Genomic DNA, 20722 nt, shown 5'->3' on the forward strand with positions numbered 1-20722 from the left:
CATAGGTAAGGATACACTTCTGCAGATATAAACAGAGAAGTATAGAGTAGCATGATAGAGTGTGTAGGGAGTTAGAATCCTTTCTCTGTTGAAGCCTGTATTTCACTACACACTATAAAGTATTTGTGTGGCCTTGGGCGACTTGCTGAAAGCATTAAAAGCATTTTTCCTTATCTTAAATGTTATCAGGATTGTGTTCAGTCCAAGCACCTAAAAACTCAACTGGCTTGGCCTTAACAGTTAGTACAGATTAATTAATCTACACTTTCCTATCAGGAAGTATTTAGGATTATCCAGTTTTCTGAAAATCTTGTTGCCAGTTTCTCATAATCTGGAATACAACCATTTCTCACTACTACCATAGTAGTCCAAATGCTGGAATTAACTCCAGTAGGTTCTTAATTGGTTTCTGTTTCCATGCTTGAATCTCTGCTCTTTCTAAATACAGCAATCAGAACCATCCTCTTAAAATATAAATCACATCATGTTTCTTGCTCCCCATGTCACTCCGTAAAAGCCATAGTCCTTATGATGGCCTGCAGAACCTTATATGACCTGCACCGCTCACTCTTATCTGTTCTATCTCCTGTGCCCCTTGATCACACTGCTCCAGGCCACACTCGTCATTTTGCTGCTTCTCAAAGATCCCTGGCATTTTCCCACCTTAGAGTTTTCTCACTGGCCTCTCCCGTTGCCTAGAAAGCTTTTGTTCTCAAATGTCTGCATGGTAATTCCCTTACCTCTTTTAACTTTAGATGTTCAAGTATCATCTTTCCAGTGAAGTCTTTTCTCATCATTGGCTTCATTCTAACCTATTCTCTTTGAATTGCCCCCAACGATACCTTGCACACTTGATCTCATTTGCTCTACCTACCGTTCTACCCTCCTTTTTCCATAGCATCTGCCAACTGGTCACATACTGTATATATAATCTGTGTGTTTATTCATGATCAGTCTTCTCTTACTAAAATACGGTTTTCTCTCATATATTCTGAGTGTTCAGAACAGAAAATGACATGCAGTTAGTAAATGCTTTACAAATATTTGCTGAATCCACAAATGAATGTCATCAAAGCCCAGGCTCTTTCTGCCTTTCTGTTCCTTTGTTCGTTATCATTAGCACCTGTGTTTGAGTTTCAAGCAAGAGAAATTTTTTTTTTGTCAAAAACATTTTTTTATTTTTTATTTTTATTTTTTTAAATATGAAATTTATTGTCAAATTGGTTTCCATACAACACCCAGTGCTCATCCCAAAAGGTGCCCTCCTCAATACCCATCACCCACCCTCTCCTCCCTCCCACCCCCCCCATCAACCCTCAGTTTGTTCTCAGTTTTTAAGAGTAAGAGAAATGTTTTTAACTTTATTCCTCTCAATTTTGTGTAACCTGCTTTATTTTGTTTTGTTTTCAGTAAGTCAGAACTTAAAACCCTAAGCGATTCTTCTAAATTTTTTAGTAACCCTTCCTTGGAGCAAATCTGCAGAACTACTGTCTCATGTTGAGTGTGATACTTACTTGTCAGCTTTTCCATTGTGTCTTCATTTCTTTCTTCTTCCAAATGTGTCTCTTTCTCCCCACGCCTCTTTTCAGGTCTTCTCCCTGTGTTACCTCTTCTCCCTGTAGTCTTTGCCTGTTTTTGTTCTGTATCCATCCTTTATAGATCTACAACCCTGCGGACCTTAATTCTGAATTGGTGAATATTTACAAATATTCATTCATTTAAAATATGTCTTAAGATGCTCAACAGCACTCATCATCAGGGAAATGCAGATTAAAACTACAGTGAAATATCACCTCACATATGTGAGAATAGCTAAAATCAAATAGTTAAGAAACAAGTGTTGGCAAGAATATAGAGAAAAAGGAACCATTTTGCACGGTTGGTGGGAATGCAAACTGGTGCAGCCACTATGGAAAACAGTATGGAAGTTCCTCAAAAAGTTAAAAAGAGAGCTACTACAATCCAGGAATCTTCCTATCGTGTATTTGCCCAGAAAATACAAAAACATTTATTCAGGGGAATGCATGCACCCCTATGTTAATTGCAGCATTATTTACAATATGGAAGTCGCCCAAGTATCCATGGATAGATGAATGGATCAAGATGTGTTTGTGTGTGGATAAAATGGAATATTAGCCATAAAAGGAAATGAAATCTTGCCATTTGCAACAACATGGGTGGAGCTAAAGAGTATGTTACTAAATGAAGTAAGTCATTCAGGGTAAGAAATGCAATATGGTTTCGTTTATCTGCAGAATTTAAGAAACAACAAATGAGCAAAGGAAAAAAAGAGAGGAAAACCAAGAAACAGACCCTTAAATATAGAGGACAAACTGATGGTTACCAGAGGGGAGGAGAGGGGAGGGAGTGCAGTAGGTGATGGGGATTAAGAGTGCACTTACCCTGATGAGCACTGAGTACTGTATAGAACTCTTGAATCACTGCGTAGTATGCCTGAAAGTAATACCAACACTGTATGTTAACTACAGTGGAACTAAAATTTAAAAAAATTTTTAAAAAATGAAAAAATATACATCCCTATGAACATAAGGGTTATGAAGATGAAGGATAGTTTCATGGCTTGTAAGAAATGATGAAAGTGATAATGGTAGAAAGATTGATGTGAAGGGAGAGCAAAATGCAAATCTGTTCCTTTATTGTCTAAGTTAAAAACACAAACCACTTAGTAAAATAGGAATTGTCATTTAAAATGTGCCTATTGAGGGGCACCAGTATGGCTCAGTCGGTTAAGCTTCTGACTTTGGCTCAGGTCATGATCTCACGGCTCATGGGTTCGGCTCATGGGTTCGGGACCCACGTCAGGCTCTATGCTGACAGCTCAGAGCCTGGAGTCTGCTTTGGATTTTGTCTCCCTCTCTTTCTGCTCCTCCCCTGCTTGCATTCTGGCTCTCTCAAAAATAAACATTAGAAAAAAAATCTTAAAAACATAAAATGTGCGTATTAAGATAAGCAAAGTTGGGCGCCTGGGTGGCTCAGTCGGTTAAGCGTCCGACTTCAGCCAGGTCACGATCTCGCGGTCTGTGAGTTCGAGCCCCGCGTCAGGCTCTGGGCTGGTGGCTCGGAGCCTGGAGCCTGTTTCCGATTCTGTGTCTCCCTCTCTCTTTGCCCCTCCCCCGTTCATGCTCTGTCTCTCTCTGTCCCAAAATAAATAAATAAATAAATAAATAAATAAATAAGATAAGCAAAGTAGATTATATACAATCAATTTGAAGAATAAAATTCCATCGTATGTGATAGTACTTGGCAAATTATAAGAAAGCGAGTAGTGATCGTAGTATTAAAAAATAACTACATTATAGTTTATCTGTAGGATAGAATTCCATGTAGTAAATAAATAAAAATGACATTAGTAGTATTTCATGACATAGAAAGGTACCTACAACTGCCTGTTTTGCGGGAAAGGATACACACCTATAGGTATAATGGTGTAATATTTTTGTGAAAACCAAATCTGAGTTTGTGTGTATACATACACCTTTAGAAAAAAACATTAAAAGGTAATTATCTCTGGAACAAAAAAATCTGCTTTATATTCCTGTTCCTAATTTTAACATTAAGCTTAATACTTTTTAAGAAACAGTTAACTGCTATTTACTTCTGTGTAACCCTTGAAGTAAAGTTTTTCTGTCTTTTTCTAGAATGCCCTTTTCCAAGATGTTGATACCTCAGAATGCTAGTATGTGGTAGGATGACAAAGGAAAATCTAGACAATTGAGTTTTGTTAATGTAGGGTTTAACAAAGTTAAACCAGGTTTTTTTCCTATAAAACTTTGTGCAGCGCTTAACACGCTGCTATTTAGGACTCAAAGAGAGTGATGTGTATGTGATAAGTTTCAGACTTGCCTGATTATAGAACCAGTCTTTTTCCCGGAATACTGAAGGAGACTAGTAGTATTCTACAGAGCTCACTTTGGAAAGCCATTTTAGAATGTAAGTAGTAGTAGGTAATGACATTTAGGTTTGAACTATTAGGATGTACAAAGTTTGGGTACGACATGTTTCGTCTTCCTTCCCGCTGGTTCATTTTACAAATGTCTGAGTACTTGCTGTTTGCCAGTTGTTGTGTGCGCTCCCGTGAACAACTTATGCAAACTGCTTTAAGCGGTACACGGCCTAAACAACCAAATAACCCAATACTATTGGAAAACTTGAGTATTAAAACTGTAAGTAAAATTCTAGTGGGAGTATACCACCATTTCTTTGACACAAAATTAACATTCCTGTTGCATCTCGTTTTTAGCTTGATAATATTGGCAGTAAATTTTTTTAAGCCACAGTGTAGAATGTATTGCACATACCTGCTAAATGCTCTATTTCTGTTACAGTGTTTTCTTATGTGGGCTAATGACTTGAAGTTTAATGTATTAAAATATATAAAAACAGAAGTTAACATTTTGGCCCTAATAAAATAGTTGTTTTAACCACTGGGTAGAATTGTGACTTTATACCATTGTGACTTTATAGAAGGTTACCATTGCTTTTCAGAAGCCTTAGGTATGTTTTATAATCTTATAATGAGATCGAAGAAAATTAATGATTAACATTTATTCTGTAGATGTATAATAAACATGTTAACTGTGAGGTAAAATACTATAATTGAAATACTAGTATATGTAATCATTAAGGGAAGAATAATTTTGCAGAACATGAGATTAGATAAGTAATCAAGAATAATTAAATAGTGGACCTTTTTTCTTTTTATGAAAGAATGTTAATTATGGATGGCAGAAACTTGGGGTTTTCTATGTTCTAGTAAAGGAAAATATCTAAAGTTGGGCTAAAAGTGATTTAGCAAGGGTGTTTCTCTTTACTTTTCATTTTTATTTTATGTTGTGTCCTATAAGAAAAACATGAATCAAACTTTTAGCAAAACCTTATTAAAAATAGAATTTTGAAGAAAATCAGTCCTTGTCCAATAAAGATCAAAGCTGATTTGATAATTTGCTGACAGGCAAAAAAATCTGGTAGGTGTTCCTCTGTTTTGGTGATAACAGCAGTAATAAAAAAAAATAGTTGATTGGAATATATATAGTGATATGTGTTAGGACTCTGAAATATTAGCTCAGAACATGGTGACTCCACCCGAAGATCAAATTATTCAACAAACTCATATACCTTTTTACAACTCTACTTCGCAGTGAGAAGTTTAGTAAATTATTTAATCTCTCCTGTATCCCCATCTCCACAGCCTGCCATGTCTCTTTTTATATATGATGAACTTTCCAAAGAGGAATAAAAAGCTTTTTAGTCATTAAATTGCTATAAGAGTCTAAACAATTAGAGTGAAAGCAGACTGATATTCTAAGAGGCAGACTGAGGACATCATTTTACCTATTTTTTTGGTTTGTTTTTGTAATTTTGTTCAAATAATATTTAAAGTGCTACTCATAAATAAAGGAGAAATTTTATTCTTATATCTAGGTATCTTCAAAGAACAGTAAAGCATCCAACTTTACTACAGGATCCTGATTTAAGGCAGTTCCTGGAAAGTTCAGAGGTATTATTTCTACTTTAAATTTTTGTATGATACGAATTTTCTTATTATTTGTGTTTGTCATTTTATTTTATTTTTTAAAAATAAGGTTTTTTTTAATGTTTTATTTATATTTGAGGGAGACAGAGTGTGAGTGGGGGAAGGGCAGAGAGAGAGAGACACACACACACACAGAATCTGAAGCAGGCTCCAGGCTCTGAGCTGACAGCACAGAGCCTGACGCAGGGCTCAAACTCACGAACTGTGAGATCATGACCTGAGCCAAAGTCGATGCTTAACCGACTGAGCCACGCAGGCACCCCTGTGTTTTGTCATTTTGATAATTTTTGTAAAAATAGATACTCGGTAAATGATGGGATTAGTGGATGGAACAAATTGATTTTCTTTTTTCTTTTTTTTTGGGAGGGGGTGGCGCTTAGTGTTTATTATGAGAGAGAGTGCATTCATGGGGGAGAGGCAAAGGGAGAGGGAGGGAGAGAATCTTAAGTATGCTCCACACCCAGTTCTGAGCCTGACATGGGGCTCAGTCTCATGACTGTGAGATCATAACCTGAGCTGAAATCAGGAGTTGATTTCAGCCACCCAGGTGCCCCTTGAGGTTAGTGTTTTAATAATTTAAATTATTAGTAAAATACCTTTTCTGCTTTGGTAACAGTAGGATGACCACTTTCTTTTTCAAAAATTTTTAAACCAGATTTAGAAGAATGATCTCTAAATAGTCTAATTCTCAATGCCCTAAGTGTTTGTTCAGGCATTGTGTTGAAATAAGTTTATTCAGGCCTCCTTTTAGAGACAGCTAAATGTGTTTAAATGTCTACATTCTAATATTCTTACCAAGGTTCTGAAAGCAAATTTGTGACTTAAAAGAGCTTAAATTATAACCATGCTGCTCCTTTGATTTGAGATGCTTAGTACATTTGGGGCTTGTAACAGTTTACAGTTCCAATTATTACTATTTGAGATTTTTTTTTTTTAATTTACTGGAATACTAGAATTTTTTAAAAATTTAGAATCACACCCTCCTAGCTGAACATAAGGAGATTTTTCTCAAGACTTTCTTCTTTCCTTATAAACAAGTTTATTTCTGCAAGCAAACAGGTGGCCAGTGTTAAGGTACTTGACAATCTCTTAATATATTTTGACAAACAGAGTGTTGTTCCATCTAAATGTAAACGTGCTGAAGAAAAGCAAATGGAAAGTCTATTTTTTAAGTTTTCCTTTGAGAGTGTACAAGTAGTGTATTTGAGAAATTAGATCTCACTATTGAAATGTATGAGAGTGAAGAAAATACAACCTCCTTTTTTTTCTTTTTTTCTTTTTTTGGAGGGGGTGTGCAGTTCCTTTTGCGCCCACTTAAACCTCCAGCCTTTTAACCGGTTTGTTTGCCCTTATTTGTCATTCAATTCCAGCTGCCTAGAGCAGTTAACACACAGGCTCTGAGTGGAGCAGGAATATTGAGGATGGTGAACAAGGCTGCCGACGCTGTCAACAAAATGACAATCAAGATGAATGAATCGGATGCAGTAAGAGCTGATTTTTCGACTTGAATAATGAGATGAATTAATGAGCCCAACAATTGCATTTTAAAGCTGTACAAGTAGAAAATAGGATATTAATTTGCTTATTGAGTTTAGTCCTCAGCCACATCAGTTGACTACCATGGTTTTATATACACGGTTAATTTGTTGCTTTAAAACAAGGAATGTGGCTTGCTATTGGTAACCTAATTTACAGCGGTTTGTTCTTGCTAAATTAGCTCCATTTTTCATTTTTTTTTTTTTCTTAGTGGTTTGAAGAAAAGCAGCAGCAATTTGAAAATCTGGATCAGCAACTTAGGAAACTTCATGCTAGTGTTGAAGCCTTGGTCTGTCATAGAAAAGGTTTGTTTGCCTCGTTATTTATGTGTTTAACACCATTAGTTAATTACAGATTTTATTTAAATTTTATTAAAATGCACATTCTGGAGCTACTATAGAAGAGAGAGAACAATAGTTTAAGAGAATGTTTTCCATTTCAACCTTGTTAATATTTTTTTGTTCTGTTGTAACCTGACTTAGTTGAGAAGTATAAAAATCCTGAGCTTATAAAAGTATATTTTAAAGTTTGGTTTAAAACTGTTGTTCATTTGATTAACACTTTGTTAACATTCGTATAGTTTAATGAATGAAGATGTCTTATTAGTAACTGATACAGTTAAAAATATCAGCTTAAAAATCCATTTTTGAAATTTGTCTTTGAAAACTTCCTGTGTGCCTGCATTTCCTAGAAAATTTTGAATTATTTTCTTCATTTTTTTGAACAGCCAAATTAAAAAGTCTAGGGGAGGGGCCGTTAAAAATTGATTGGCAATTTGAGTTGTATTTTTTTAATTCTATGATGAAGTTTTTGTTGTTTTCTAAGAATATGAGGATTTTCATGTTAGCTTTCTGAAGTACTTACTAAGTAATTTAGTATGTACCATTACCAGTAACCATTTCAGTAAAACAACTACAGAAATACATCAGTACGCTTTTATTGAAAGTAGTTTATAACAGCTTTTGCCATTTATACTGTATCTTGTAGAGAATGACTTTATGGTTCTTTTAGAGAAAATTATGTAACGTAGAGCAATTTCTAGGCAATGTATTATTAGTTGTTGGCATTATTTAGCTTATAAACATCTGTGTCTGAAATGATTATGTTCAGAAATCTGTTTAGAAATTCTTAGTATTTCCACCAAGCACTGTTCAAGCCTTGTACACAAAGAAAAAAATAAGATTTTTATGAATAATACAATTCTCTACAGTTTTACCGTGATTTTTTTCCTATTAGCTAAATAATGTTTTCGTTAAAAATTAGAGACATTTTCAATTTCAAATAAATGTGTAAAGGCCAAAAAATGTAGTATAAGTCAATTACAAGTCCTCCCAGTGCTTTCCAGAGACAAGAAAATATGTTTTATCTTTTATAGGAATAGACAAAAACAGTGAGCGCTTCAGGAAGAAGGGGGAGGCAGATTACATATAATTAAACATAGTTCATCCCTTGGGAATATAGGCAGTGGTTCTTCTTGATTTTTCTTTAATGTTCTTCTAATTTTTCGTAGAGCTCTGAGCAGTTGGCATGTATGCCGAAGGCGTCTTAATGACTGGTTGTTTTATGTTAATTATTTTAAGATAATTATTTGAGCAATACATGAACAGATAAAATTTAGAGAGAAAGTAGAGAAATCATTGCAGTATTTAAAAACTTTACTAGTGAACAGTAAAAGTGAATACTTTTTTATTTCAGAACTTTCAGCCAACACAGCTGCCTTTGCTAAAAGTGCTGCCATGTTAGGTAATTCTGAGGACCACACTGCTTTATCTAGAGCTCTGTCTCAGCTTGCGGAAGTGGAGGAGAAGATAGACCAGTTACATCAAGAACAGGCTTTTGCTGACTTTTATATGTTTTCAGAACTACTTAGTGACTACATTCGTCTTATTGCCGCAGTGAAAGTAAGCCTCATTTTGCAATCTTCCTTGAGTTTTTCTCACTTCAGTGGTTTGCTTTTAAGAAGAATTTGGTTACCCATTAGGCATGTATTTAAGCATGTAAGTTCTGTATTCTCTCAGTACATACAGATGGCTTCAAGATGGATGATTCATAGCTGAATACTTCCACTGTGACTTGGACAACGTGGTAGATACAACTGATGTTTTTAGGAGGTGTAAACAATGCCAAATACAGTGAAAACGATACATGTGTACCTACATACTTACCTATACAAGCTTGCACCTAACCGGTAGCATTTATTTGTTCACTCTAGCTTGAACTAAAAGTAGCCATGGACTCTGTTATCGTTAGTAAAGGTATGATAGGAAGCAGAACAAAACCAGAACTGATTGTTGCATAAATGTTGAATGGTGGCTTGTAGCATTCATCTGAACTAGAAGCAAACATTCTTTGCACACACTGAAATATGTAGTCACTGTATATTTAGAGCTGACTCGGGACTAGATTAGATAATAAATTGTGTTATCTTGTAGTAATGTTTAAGGATGAACAGTTAAGTTTCTGAATAGTTGGGAAAGTAATTAGTTAACTAATGAAAATTGGTTTTCTACAGATGTCTCCAGTATTCATATAGTTAAAGTGCGTGTTATTTTATCTATCCTATGTTTCAAAAGGTACTTTAAGATCCTATGGTGTCTTTCAATTATTTTTATGAGCATTAATCATCATAGGGTGGAGGAACTGGGAATTTGCCTTTTACTTTGAATTCAGACAAAGTTACTGAGACCTTGTTCCTTTTTTTCAGTTAAAGTCTGTGTCCAATTTAGTATTAATACATAGAACATTGATACACTGTATATTATTTACAATCCTCTTCTCAAGCTAACGGTGACAGTTATTGCTAGAGGGTTCTTAGCTCTAAAGAATGGCGCTATCTTGGGATTGGTAAAATTACCAGTTTTGGTCGTATTTACTCTTAGGTGTTACTCTGTATATTTCTGGTGGTTAATTGTACATTTCAGTTACTTAAGGTAATATAGACAGCAGTTATTAGAGTGTACTTCATTGTACATGGGCAACTTGTGATATGCAGAAATCCATTTCACACATAATGGTTCCTGTTCCTCTCCCATCCAGTGTCACCTCATTCCAGAACTCCCACTAGCATGAGGGCTGCTGTAAAAAAGTAGAGCACCTTTCAGAATACCTATGGATCCAAAAAGGGAAGCCAGGCAGTGTCTGTAAGAAGGAGTACCTGCTGAGGAGCACTAACCCGGGAGATTACTCCCTGGTGGGAATGGCCTGCTTGTGTCTTGGGTGATGAGCCCTCACCTGGGCTGGCCCTGTGCTGCCTCAGTCTTCCTGCTGTATTTTTACCTTCTCTGAAATTCACTTAAGTTCATGTTTTGCAGAATAACACTGACACCAGAAGATGTACCATGATCAACTGAGTTTGGGAGATAATGTATACAGTATCCCTGTCTTACAGATTGAGAGAGCATTAAAATGCTCATGACTGTCTAGGAGTAAAAAATAAAACATTTAACCTTATGTAATCCAGAGATTTACAAAGTCATATGAACAGGAGTTCTTTTTCACTTAATATCTTTTTACATAAATGGAACAGACTTTGAGAAGAACTGAATTAGTGATTCCTTGACTGAAAGTTAAAGAGCCATGCTTAAGTTATATCTTGAAGTAAATTAAGCTCTTTCACATTGACTTTGTTTTCTGCTGAAACCTTGCCCAGGTCAGCTGCACAAAGGAGTTGAGAAATTATGGGATAGATTGAGAGGGAATTTTTGTGGTCTTTGGTTTGGTTTGGTTTTTTTTTTAAACCGATTTATTTGTATTTGAAAATGTGATCCATGGACATATTAAATCTCACAACCCCAAAAGGTCAAGTTCGGGGCCTCCTGGGTTGCTCAGTCAGGTAAGTGGCCGACTTTGGCTCAGGTCACGATCTCGTGGTCTGTGGGTTCAAACCCTGCATCGGGCTTCGTGCTGACAGCTCAGAGCCTGGAGCCTGCTTCAGATTCTGTGTCTTCTTCTGTCTGTGCTCCTCCACTGCTTGCACTCTGTCTCTCTGTCTGTCTCTCTCTCAAAAATAAATAAACATTAAAAAATTAAAAAAAAAAAAAAGCCAAGTCCTTCTCTTCCCAATACCATGGGTCTCTTTCCTCAAATGCTGTTACATTCTTGTATGTCTTTACAGCCTTAGCTATGCGTGTGTATGACACTAATTTTCTTTTTCTTGCCACCTTTCTTTCTCTTGCTCTCTTTTTTCCTCCCTCTCTGCATCTCTTCCTTCTTGAAGAAGGAGCATACTATATACCGTTCCTTGCCAGCTTTTTCACCCACTCTGTTTTGGGCAAGTGTTCACGTTAGCCTCTGTAGATACATTACATTCTTTTTAAGGTTTGATTGGATAGCCTCAGTCTACTTGTAAATAGTAAGTTTTTTGAAAATCACTCTTTGGGCATAAACTTCCTAGAAGTAGATAGAGTTGCTTGGCCAAAGGGTATATGAATTTTAAATTTCAGTAAATACTCTTTTGTTACTGTCTCAAGAGATTATACTCCTTTGTACATCATCGTATGTGTTCCTTCTTCTCCCACCCAAATAACAAAGGTGCTTTTTGGTATAAGTTTTCATTTCTTTAGTTACTGTGAATTTAAGCCTCTTTACAAATGTTAAGCCATTTCCATTTCTTTTTGTGTGTGTGAACTCTTCATGTCCTGTGCCCAGTTTTCTTTTGTGTTTGGTCTTCTGTATTTCTAATAGCTACTTAATACTACCTAGCCCTTTGTTTTTATTCATATTGAAAATACTTTTCTGATGATAAGTTTGAAACTAAAAGTGCTTTAGAGCCAAAGTGGGGAAGGAGCTAAGACCAGCCACTTACAGTATTACTTAAGCCTGGCCGCGTATCCAGGAAACTCCTGCTTTTCTCTTTGTACGGGGCATGGCCTCTCACATGTAGGACTCCACATTTTGGCTAGTAATGTTACCTAACATATATTAAGCATTGTACTCATTGTATGCATTCTCATGTATTGGCTGCCTGTGAACCCCTACAGTAGGGTCAGGGATTGAAAATACGGTTTTCAGTATGTTTTGCACTAGAACTTTTCATGAAGAATTCTTACAGAGAATGTAAATTTATAAAACATGTAAAATACCTTGTAAACCCACTAGATGGTTTCCCCAAAGAGTTGAAAAGCTTCTTTGTTTGGCTATAAGTAATCAACATCCTTGGACGACTCCAGGAAGCTGAGTGGCATATTTTCAGAATCACTGAATTGGAAGGTGGTATTAATTAAAATTAAAACTAGGAATGGATGTGTGGATCGCTTAGTCAGTTGAGCGTCTGACTCTTGATGTCAACTCAGGTCTTGACCTCAGGGTGGTGAGTTCATGCCCTGTGCTGGGCATGAAGTGTAAAACTAAAAAAAATTAAATTTAAAAAATTAAAATTAAAATTAAAATTGTAGTGCTTTGGTGGACCAGGGAAAATATTCCACAACTGCAGCCTTGTCTAACCTAGGCCTGTTTGCATACAAATGTATAACATAAATTGGCAGAGGGATGGAGGTCCAAAGTAGTTCATCAGTGTAAATCTGTCTCTCTTACAGGAGAGGCTGGTTCTACTAGAGCAGATTTGGTTCTTGACATACAAGACAAACATTAAGTTGTGATTTAACTCATTTAAAAAAAATTTTTTTAATGTTTATTTATATTTGAGAGAGAGAGACAGTTCATAGTGCATGAGCAGGGGAGGAAGAGAGAGAGAGAGACAGAATTTGAAGCGGGTTCCAGGCTCCAAGCAGTCAGCACAGAACCCAATGCAGTTCTCAAACTTTTGAGCTGTGAGATCATGACCTGAGCTGAAGTCAGATACTCAACTGTCCGAGCTACCTAGGCGCCCCTAACTGATTTTTAAGGTAGCATTTCTAGAATATCAAGTGTGGTTTTGATCTTTTTTTTTTTTTTTTTTTTTTTGGATTACAAGGAAAACAAATGAAGAAAAGTTATTTCTCTTTAGAGCTGAGATTAATTTTTTTTATTATAACCTGACTTTCATAGTTCTGTCTTTATTTTAGAGCTCCTATATATGTGCCACAATAAACATGTAATGGTTCTAGAATCTGATGAGATAATAAATTGGGCAGGGATAAAATTAGTTTAAATTACTGTATCACCAAAAACGCCATTTTATATATATTGAGAACTTCAGCAAATACTGAAATTGAAGGGCATTTTGGTTAGCTTTTGCCCTGTATTCATACATATTTTAAGTAATCAAATTGTTACTAAACAGAGGAGTTTATAAATGAAGAGCTGATGTGGTGGCCCTCTTCTCTTAAAGATGAGAAATACAATCTTAAATTTTGGTGTTGTGTATGTGTAGGGGGTTAATGAGGGGCAAGTGTTGTTTAAATGGTAGTGACTTTCTTCATCTACTTATGCTAAATGTATTATTTTTCTTATTTTTCACGCAATTAATTTGGCTGAAGCAAAATTAAGTTCTAATAAATACCTTGGGACAGACACCTGGGTCGCTTGATTTTGGTTCAGGTCATTATCTTGCAGTTCCTGGTATCAGAGCCCTGGGACAGCTTCCGTGCTGATAGCAAAGGGCCTGCTTGGGAGTCTCTCTCTCTCTCTCTCTCTCTCTCTCTCTCTGCCCCTCCCCTCTCTTGCTTGTGCACACACCTGCTCTCTCTCAAATAAACATTTAAAATAAAAGAATGTCATGAGGAAAATGTCTTTTAACTATAAGAAAAGCAGGCAGAGCACCTGGGTGGCTTAGTCAGTTGAGCATCCAACTTCGGCCCAGGTCGTGATCTCTCATTTCGCAGGTTTGAGCCACACAGCCAGAGCCTCTCTCTGCCCCTGCCCCACTTATGTGCTTGCTCTCTCTCTCAAAAATTAAACATTAAAAAAAATTTTTTTTAAAGCAAAGGGGACAGTAAGATTTACTCAGTAATGTGAGAAGAGAAATTATATGAGATGACAAATTAAAACTAACAAGGTAGATTTAAATACCTGAAATAAGATGCTTTGACTTATCAGTTTGCCCACGATGTCTTTTGTCCTGGTTAATTTGAAATATGCAGGGTCTTTGGAAAGAAAACACTTTGGTTTGTGGTTGATTTAGAGGTTTTTTTGTTTGTTTTTTTTTTTTTTGCTGTTGCCCACATTTTTGAAATATGCAGTAATATAAATGCAGTCCAGTTATGGTTTTTTCCTATGTTATTTTTATTTGTACTTTTAGTATAAATCCAGGAGTTAATCAATTCTTAATTTATTTGTGTGTGGTTTTAGGAATACTCCATAACAGTACCTGCTAATTATTAAACATCTGCTAGGTTAAGTCACTGTGCTATTTTTCATTTTATTTCCAATCCACTAATATAGATCTCCTTTTCTTCCTTCTATATTTGGGGAATCTGTGGCTTACAGAAATTAATTTACCCAGGATCATACAGTGACAGAGCTAGTATTTGGATCCAAATTTGATTTGTTCCCAAGCGTATATTTTTAAGATAGATTATCTGTGTACTCTTCTCTTCAGCAAGTCCCCATAAGAACATGGATTTATTTATTTCTTGATCCAAGAAGTTCTTTATTTGGGGTAATGAAAATAACTCTGGTTTACTGCTTTCTGGTTCACCCAGCGTATTAACACCAACTTCATCTGTTCAAATAGTAAATACTAAAATAATATGAATATATCTCTAATATCAAAATAGAGGATTTATTATTACATTCTCCCATCCTATCTGTCACCTTTTTTCAGGAGATTCTAATTACTCTGTTATGTTCATATTTCAATTCTTATTTCCATCCTCTTGTTCTTACTTTGCCAAACTCCTTGAAAGAAGTAGTGGATTTGGTTGACTTGGTCTCTTACCATCTTTTGGTCTAGTTTTTCACTTGGTCCTGCCTACTAGATGTGTGTGTGCATGTGCGTTTCACACACACACACTCATTTTCCCTGTTCATCTTGTGTAGGACTCTCTCTTTTGTTGTTGTTACACCTTTACTTTTTCATTGCTTTGCTTTTATTTGCTGTGGGTCATCTCTTCCACATTTTTACTTCCTGTAGTCTTACGGGGTTTTCTCATTTTATTCTTTTCAGTTTCTGGCCTATTTCCAACACTTAAATCTGCTTTTGATTTTTTTTTTTTTAAGTAGGGAAACTTACAATGTAAATATGATACCACCTTTTTCCTATTAAATCTGTCTTCATAAAACTCTGTTAGAAACTTATTACAAGCTAGATTTAAAACCCAAATGGCGGGGCGCCTGGGTGGCGCAGTCGGTTAAGCGTTCCGACTTCAGCCAGGTCACGATCTCGCGGTCCGTGAGTTCGAGCCCCGCGTCGGGCTCTGGGCTGATGGCTCAGAGCCTGGAGCCTGTTTCCGATTCTGTGTCTCCCTCTCTCTCTGCCCTCCCCCGTTCATGCTCTGTCTCTCTCTGTCCCAAAAATAAATAAACGTTGAAAAAAAAAAATAAAAAAAAAAATAAAACCCAAATGGCTAGTGAAATAAATGCATCTTGTATGTAGTTTCTGTTTATTTATTCAGAGCTCTTCTAGTCACAGGGACTTGTTTTTGTTTTCAAGGAAGTGAACACAGAAATTTCTCTTCTATTGACATCTTTATTTGCATTATCTTAGCATATGAGAATGGCGTTTAAAATACTTTTTATTGTTTTCAGTATTACAGCACTTCAAGTATAATGAAAGTAATTCAGTGGTAACTCCCTCGCTTAATAGCATTATGTCGTTCACTTATAGGGTGTGTTTGACCATCGGATGAAGTGCTGGCAGAAATGGGAAGATGCCCAAATTACTTTGCTCAAAAAACGTGAAACTGAGGCAAAAATGATGGTGGCCAACAAACCAGATAAAATACAGCAAGCTAAAAATGAAATAAGAGAGGTGATTAATATAAAATGCTTTATTTATCACTTTACTCAAATTTTCTGTGAGTCATTCATATATGCATAATTTTTCATAAATTTTTTTCTGAGCCATTCAACACTAGCCATTTCTCCATAATTTTATGAACTGTGTTAGAATTACTTTAATGTTTTGATCATCGTCAAAAATCTCCAGAGCCCTTTCTTACTGCCACACGATTATTATGGAATGGATAAAGAAGCGCACAAGGAAAAGATTTAAATTAACCTCTAATTAATAATTACACATTTCTTTTGAGATGGTTCATTTAATTTCAGATAATTACTTATGTTTTAGAGCATAGACTTGCCCCATATTTAGCTTTCCAAGCAACATTATCCCCCATATATATGTACTATATATGGTATTTTAGTAAATTTGTATAAGTTTATTATAATTTATACACTTCTTTTGCCATGCTTCAATAAGGAAATTGAAGAGGTAGGACAATCTTTATATTACTAAAAGTAAATGTACCTGCTCTTTGAAGAGTATGTACCACTGTTTTGGTTACATAGTGGGAAAATACCATTTCATTGCTTAAGTCTTCAGTTATTTTATTTTAGCTGTTCCATTGGTCACTGGTCACATGTTTTGTTGTTTCTGTACTGAATTTAATGTTGACGAGCAAGGTCTTCAGTAGACCATAATTCCACACTTTTTTTTTAAGCCGAACATTTTACTATTAAAAAATGTTTTTTAAATGTTTGTCGTACACTTTTCTTAAAGTATTTCCATGGGCATATAAATTGTGATGAATGTGTATTCTTGAACTTGGCAGAATATTTTTGATATAATATGGAATTATTAATGATATCAAAAAGAACACTGCTAAATTATTTCATAGTGAATTTTACACTCAATGTTTTCATCTTTCTTAGTCGTATAATTAAGCTGTGGAGATTGTAATTGATTAAGTACTGAAATATCCTCATCATGGGGTGCCTGGGTGGCTCAGGCGGTTGAGCGTCCAACTTCGGCTCAGGTCACGATCTCGTGATTGATGAGTTCGAGCCCCGCGTCGGGCTCTGTGTTGACAGCTCGGAGCCTGGAGCCTGCTTCAGGTTCTGTGTCTCCCTCTCTCTCTCTGCCTCTCCCCTGCTCATGCTCTGTCTCTGTCTGTCTCAAAAATAAATATAAACATTAAAAAAATTTTTTTAATATCGTCGTCTTGAGTAAATGTGACAGTGAAATATTAATGAAAATTAACCTCCTAGGCGTTTCTGCTGCTTAGAAGTTAGATGAAAGTTTGAATGATCCTGAATTGGGCTTTGCCAGTAGTGAGCTTCCTCAGGGTCTACAGACCTTACATTAAATGAGCTAATTCTATAATATTTTCCTGACAAGAGTTATAAATTTGTGCTTTTTTGTTTGTTTTTATTAGTGGGAGGCAAAGGTACAACAAGGAGAAAGAGATTTTGAACAGATTTCTAAAACAATTCGAAAAGAAGTGGGAAGATTTGAGGCAAGTATAATAATTTTACACTTGTCCCAACAACGTGGTCTTTTTTTTTTTTTTTTTTGCTGTGATTTTGTAGTAAAATCGAATTTAGTTTTGTACTAATGGAGTTTTTCTTCATGTACTACAGAAAGAACGAGTGAAAGATTTTAAAACTGTTATTATCAAGTACTTAGAATCATTAGTACAAACACAACAACAGGTAAGCTTGTTTTCTTTATGACTTATTTTATAACTTATAAATTCTCCTAGGACTTTGGTATACTTCTTCATTTTAAACACGTCAGTGAAAGGAGCTTTTATACTTACGGAAAATAAGAAATGGCGTAGAGAAAACTGATGACCACAGAGGAAATAATTACTGGTAGTTAAACTGGAAAGTCTCAGGTCCTTTTTGCCTCTGCTCTTGAACACCAGGCAAGATGCTTTTTTTCCCACAGTTAGGTGATGAGAAACTTGCTAGACAGTCTTTTCCCTTTTCTTGTCTTCCTACTTTTAGTTCCCTAGTGATCACAGTGGTTTGAGTAAATTCTTACAGTGAGTTCTCTTCCATAACAGAACTTAAATGAAAAACTAGCTTATTTAAGGTTAGCAGGCAGGGGTGGGGGTTGTGCTGTTTTGGTCTTTGTTTTATTTTGTGTGTGGTTTGTGATGATTGTATGCCACAAAATTTGTCTCCTTAACGAGAGAACAGAGAAGACCGTGGCTTTTAATTAAAGTCTCTAATAAGAAAATAGTACAGGTTTTTTTTTTCTGTTTGCTCTATTACAAGTTTGAGTAATCAAATTATATGTAATGTTTTGAATAAAAGGATGTCTTCTTTCTCCAGTTTTAAAATATGTGGATAGAAACTTGATTATGTAATATAAAATAGATTAGTTTTTGATTAAGCAATGACATTATATGTTCAGATTACATTTAGTCTTTAAATACTTAGTTCACCAGGTTAGATTTTTTAAAAGAACAATTTACATGAACTTGTTTTTAAAGGAGTTGTTTTAAACACAACTTCAGTTTATACTTTGGTTAATTCTGTGGACTACTGAAGAAACACTGGCAGCTGATGCCTTCCAGTTTCAAGAGAGACTGCATGTGTCCCTTTCTTTCCTGCGTAGTGTTTTCTTTTCTTGCTCCTTTTTTTTTCATTGTTTTTGGCTACCACTAACATAAAATGTGAATACCCTCTGATTAGGATGTTATCCCTTCATATTGGAACAGTTTATTGCAGTTTTATTATTTAAGGTAGTCTCATTTAATTTACAGTAACAATCTGTTTTTATATACAATTCCACATAATCCAAAAAAATCTGAAGTTGTAAGGTATTTTAAAAACTATATTGTTTACATCAAAAACTGAAATTAGCCAGCGGGAATTAACATTTAAAATAATTTACACACGAAATATGTTGACCGACTTCAGTTAGGGACATTTAAATGATCCCATTTGGAAACAGGCTATAGTAGGGGCTCCTGGGTGGCTCAGCTGGTTAAGCACCCACCTTCAGCTCACAGTTTGTGAGTTTGAGCCCCGCGTTGGGCTCTGTGCTGACAGCTCAGAGCCTGGAGCCTGCTTTGGATTCTGTGTCTCCCTCTCTATTTCTCCCCGACTTGTGCTGTCTCTCAAAAAATAAACATTAAAAAAAAAGTTAGAACCAGACTTTAATAAATGTTAGTCATTGTTAGCTACTTACATATACATTTTTAAATGCGGTACGGAATATGTGCATATAAATGACAAAAAGGTAATTAGAATATCTTTGGTTATGATCCACAGCTGATAAAATACTGGGAGGCATTCCTGCCTGAAGCCAAAGCCATTGCCTAGTGAGAAGATTTCTGTTATGAAGATCTTGGATGTTTGTTCCGGTTACGCTGAATTCCACAGTGAAATCATTTAAAACCATCTAAATAAACCACTCTATATTTTATGAATTACATGTGGTTTTTTATATATATATAAATATATATATATATATATACATATATATATACACACACACATATATACTCTGCCATTTTATTACAAGCTGCATGTCCCGACCCTCCTTGACTTAAGTGGACTGTGGCATGACATTCTGCAGTACTTTGCTGAATTGAACACTGTTGTGTCTTAAATACTTGCACTAAACAGTGCACTGCAAGGCCAGACAATTTTACATATTTTTTTCTTTACAATACATTCTGTAGCGTGTTTGCCCTCGTTATGAAGTGAATTATCAACGTGTTGATTAATGTTCACTTATACATTCCTGTACAGAAATTATGATTTTGTGATTACAGTAATAAAATGCTATTCCTTGTGAAGTATTAGTAACAAATTATTTGGGTATATAAACATATTAGAGATCTTTTGAAAGCATTTTTAATGGGAAGAAATTTTTGCTTCTAGATATGCCTAGGTGATATGATCCATTAATTTCTTTTTAGTTGACAGAAAAGGCTGAACTCTTGTTATAAATGACTAAATGAAGGTTAAGTTTTCTTCTGAAATCATCATAAACCAAAGAACATTTATCTTTTGATTCTACTCTGGAGAATGTTCTTGTCTTTAGTAAAGCAGAGAATGAATAATTGCTTTCTTGTTTTACTCCATCCCTATTACCAATGTCCAATTTAGGAATTAGGAAAAAAATGTATTTATGTGCTTCTATTACAAGTCCTATGATTTCGCTCATCTTCAAAGTCCTAGACTTTGTGTCTGAGTTAACTGACTCCTTGCCTTTTCTTTGTTTTTTCGTTTGAAACTAATGGTAAGGTCATCTATGCTCGTAACGGACAAAGAATGGTACCACGCTAAAATCCCCTGTGATTTGGTGAATAACCGTGAATAACATAAAGCAAATTTGAAGTAAAATGAAATTTGTCTTTGTCAACCTTCTTACTATTCTGTATCCTCTTGAGATGGCTGTTACATGCTCCTTGAGGCTGTCGAAAGTTCAAGTTATGACTGGCATCAGAGTTGTTTTCATTTTTTAACGTGTTCTTAAAGATACCCCTCTTCTTAAGCTTACCACGTGCGTCTCCCAGAGGAGACAGATGTGGTACGTGTAACTGAGTCCTGTCTGGCAGTTTACTGGATACAGGTAATAGCTCAGAGTGTTCTCAGGATGTGTTTGCTTCCAGCTGTTTTAGCTGAAGTTTTAAGCCTACTGTAGGCATTACTGATTTTTATGCTCCTAGAACTCAGAGGAGTACCTGATTCTTAATAGGTTAATAGGAAAGACTTGATCAATCGAACAGGAAAAAGAAGTCCTGGAAGATGCAAAAACAAGACACTCTCTTAAGAAGGAGAAACTAACGCAGA

At 35.5% G+C, this 20722-nt stretch overlaps 1 protein-coding gene across 1 annotated transcript in view; it reads left to right on the top strand.

The window, feature by feature from the left end:
- The window catches only part of SNX2 (sorting nexin 2), a 57752-nt gene extending 38030 nt beyond the window's left edge, over positions 1-19722 (top strand). The window contains exons 8-15 of the mRNA XM_030317148.1: positions 5443-5518; positions 6925-7038; positions 7302-7395; positions 8786-8991; positions 15795-15938; positions 17344-17424; positions 17549-17620; positions 19193-19722. Of these exons, the coding sequence (XP_030173008.1) occupies positions 5443-5518; positions 6925-7038; positions 7302-7395; positions 8786-8991; positions 15795-15938; positions 17344-17424; positions 17549-17620; positions 19193-19243 (838 nt within the window). The 3' untranslated portion in view covers positions 19244-19722. The remainder of the gene's footprint in view (positions 1-5442; positions 5519-6924; positions 7039-7301; positions 7396-8785; positions 8992-15794; positions 15939-17343; positions 17425-17548; positions 17621-19192) is intronic.
- Positions 19723-20722: the final 1000 nt, after the last annotated feature.

This window comes from Lynx canadensis, chromosome A1 (assembly GCF_007474595.2).
Source record: "Lynx canadensis isolate LIC74 chromosome A1, mLynCan4.pri.v2, whole genome shotgun sequence".
NCBI classification, from domain to species: Eukaryota; Metazoa; Chordata; class Mammalia; order Carnivora; family Felidae; genus Lynx; species Lynx canadensis.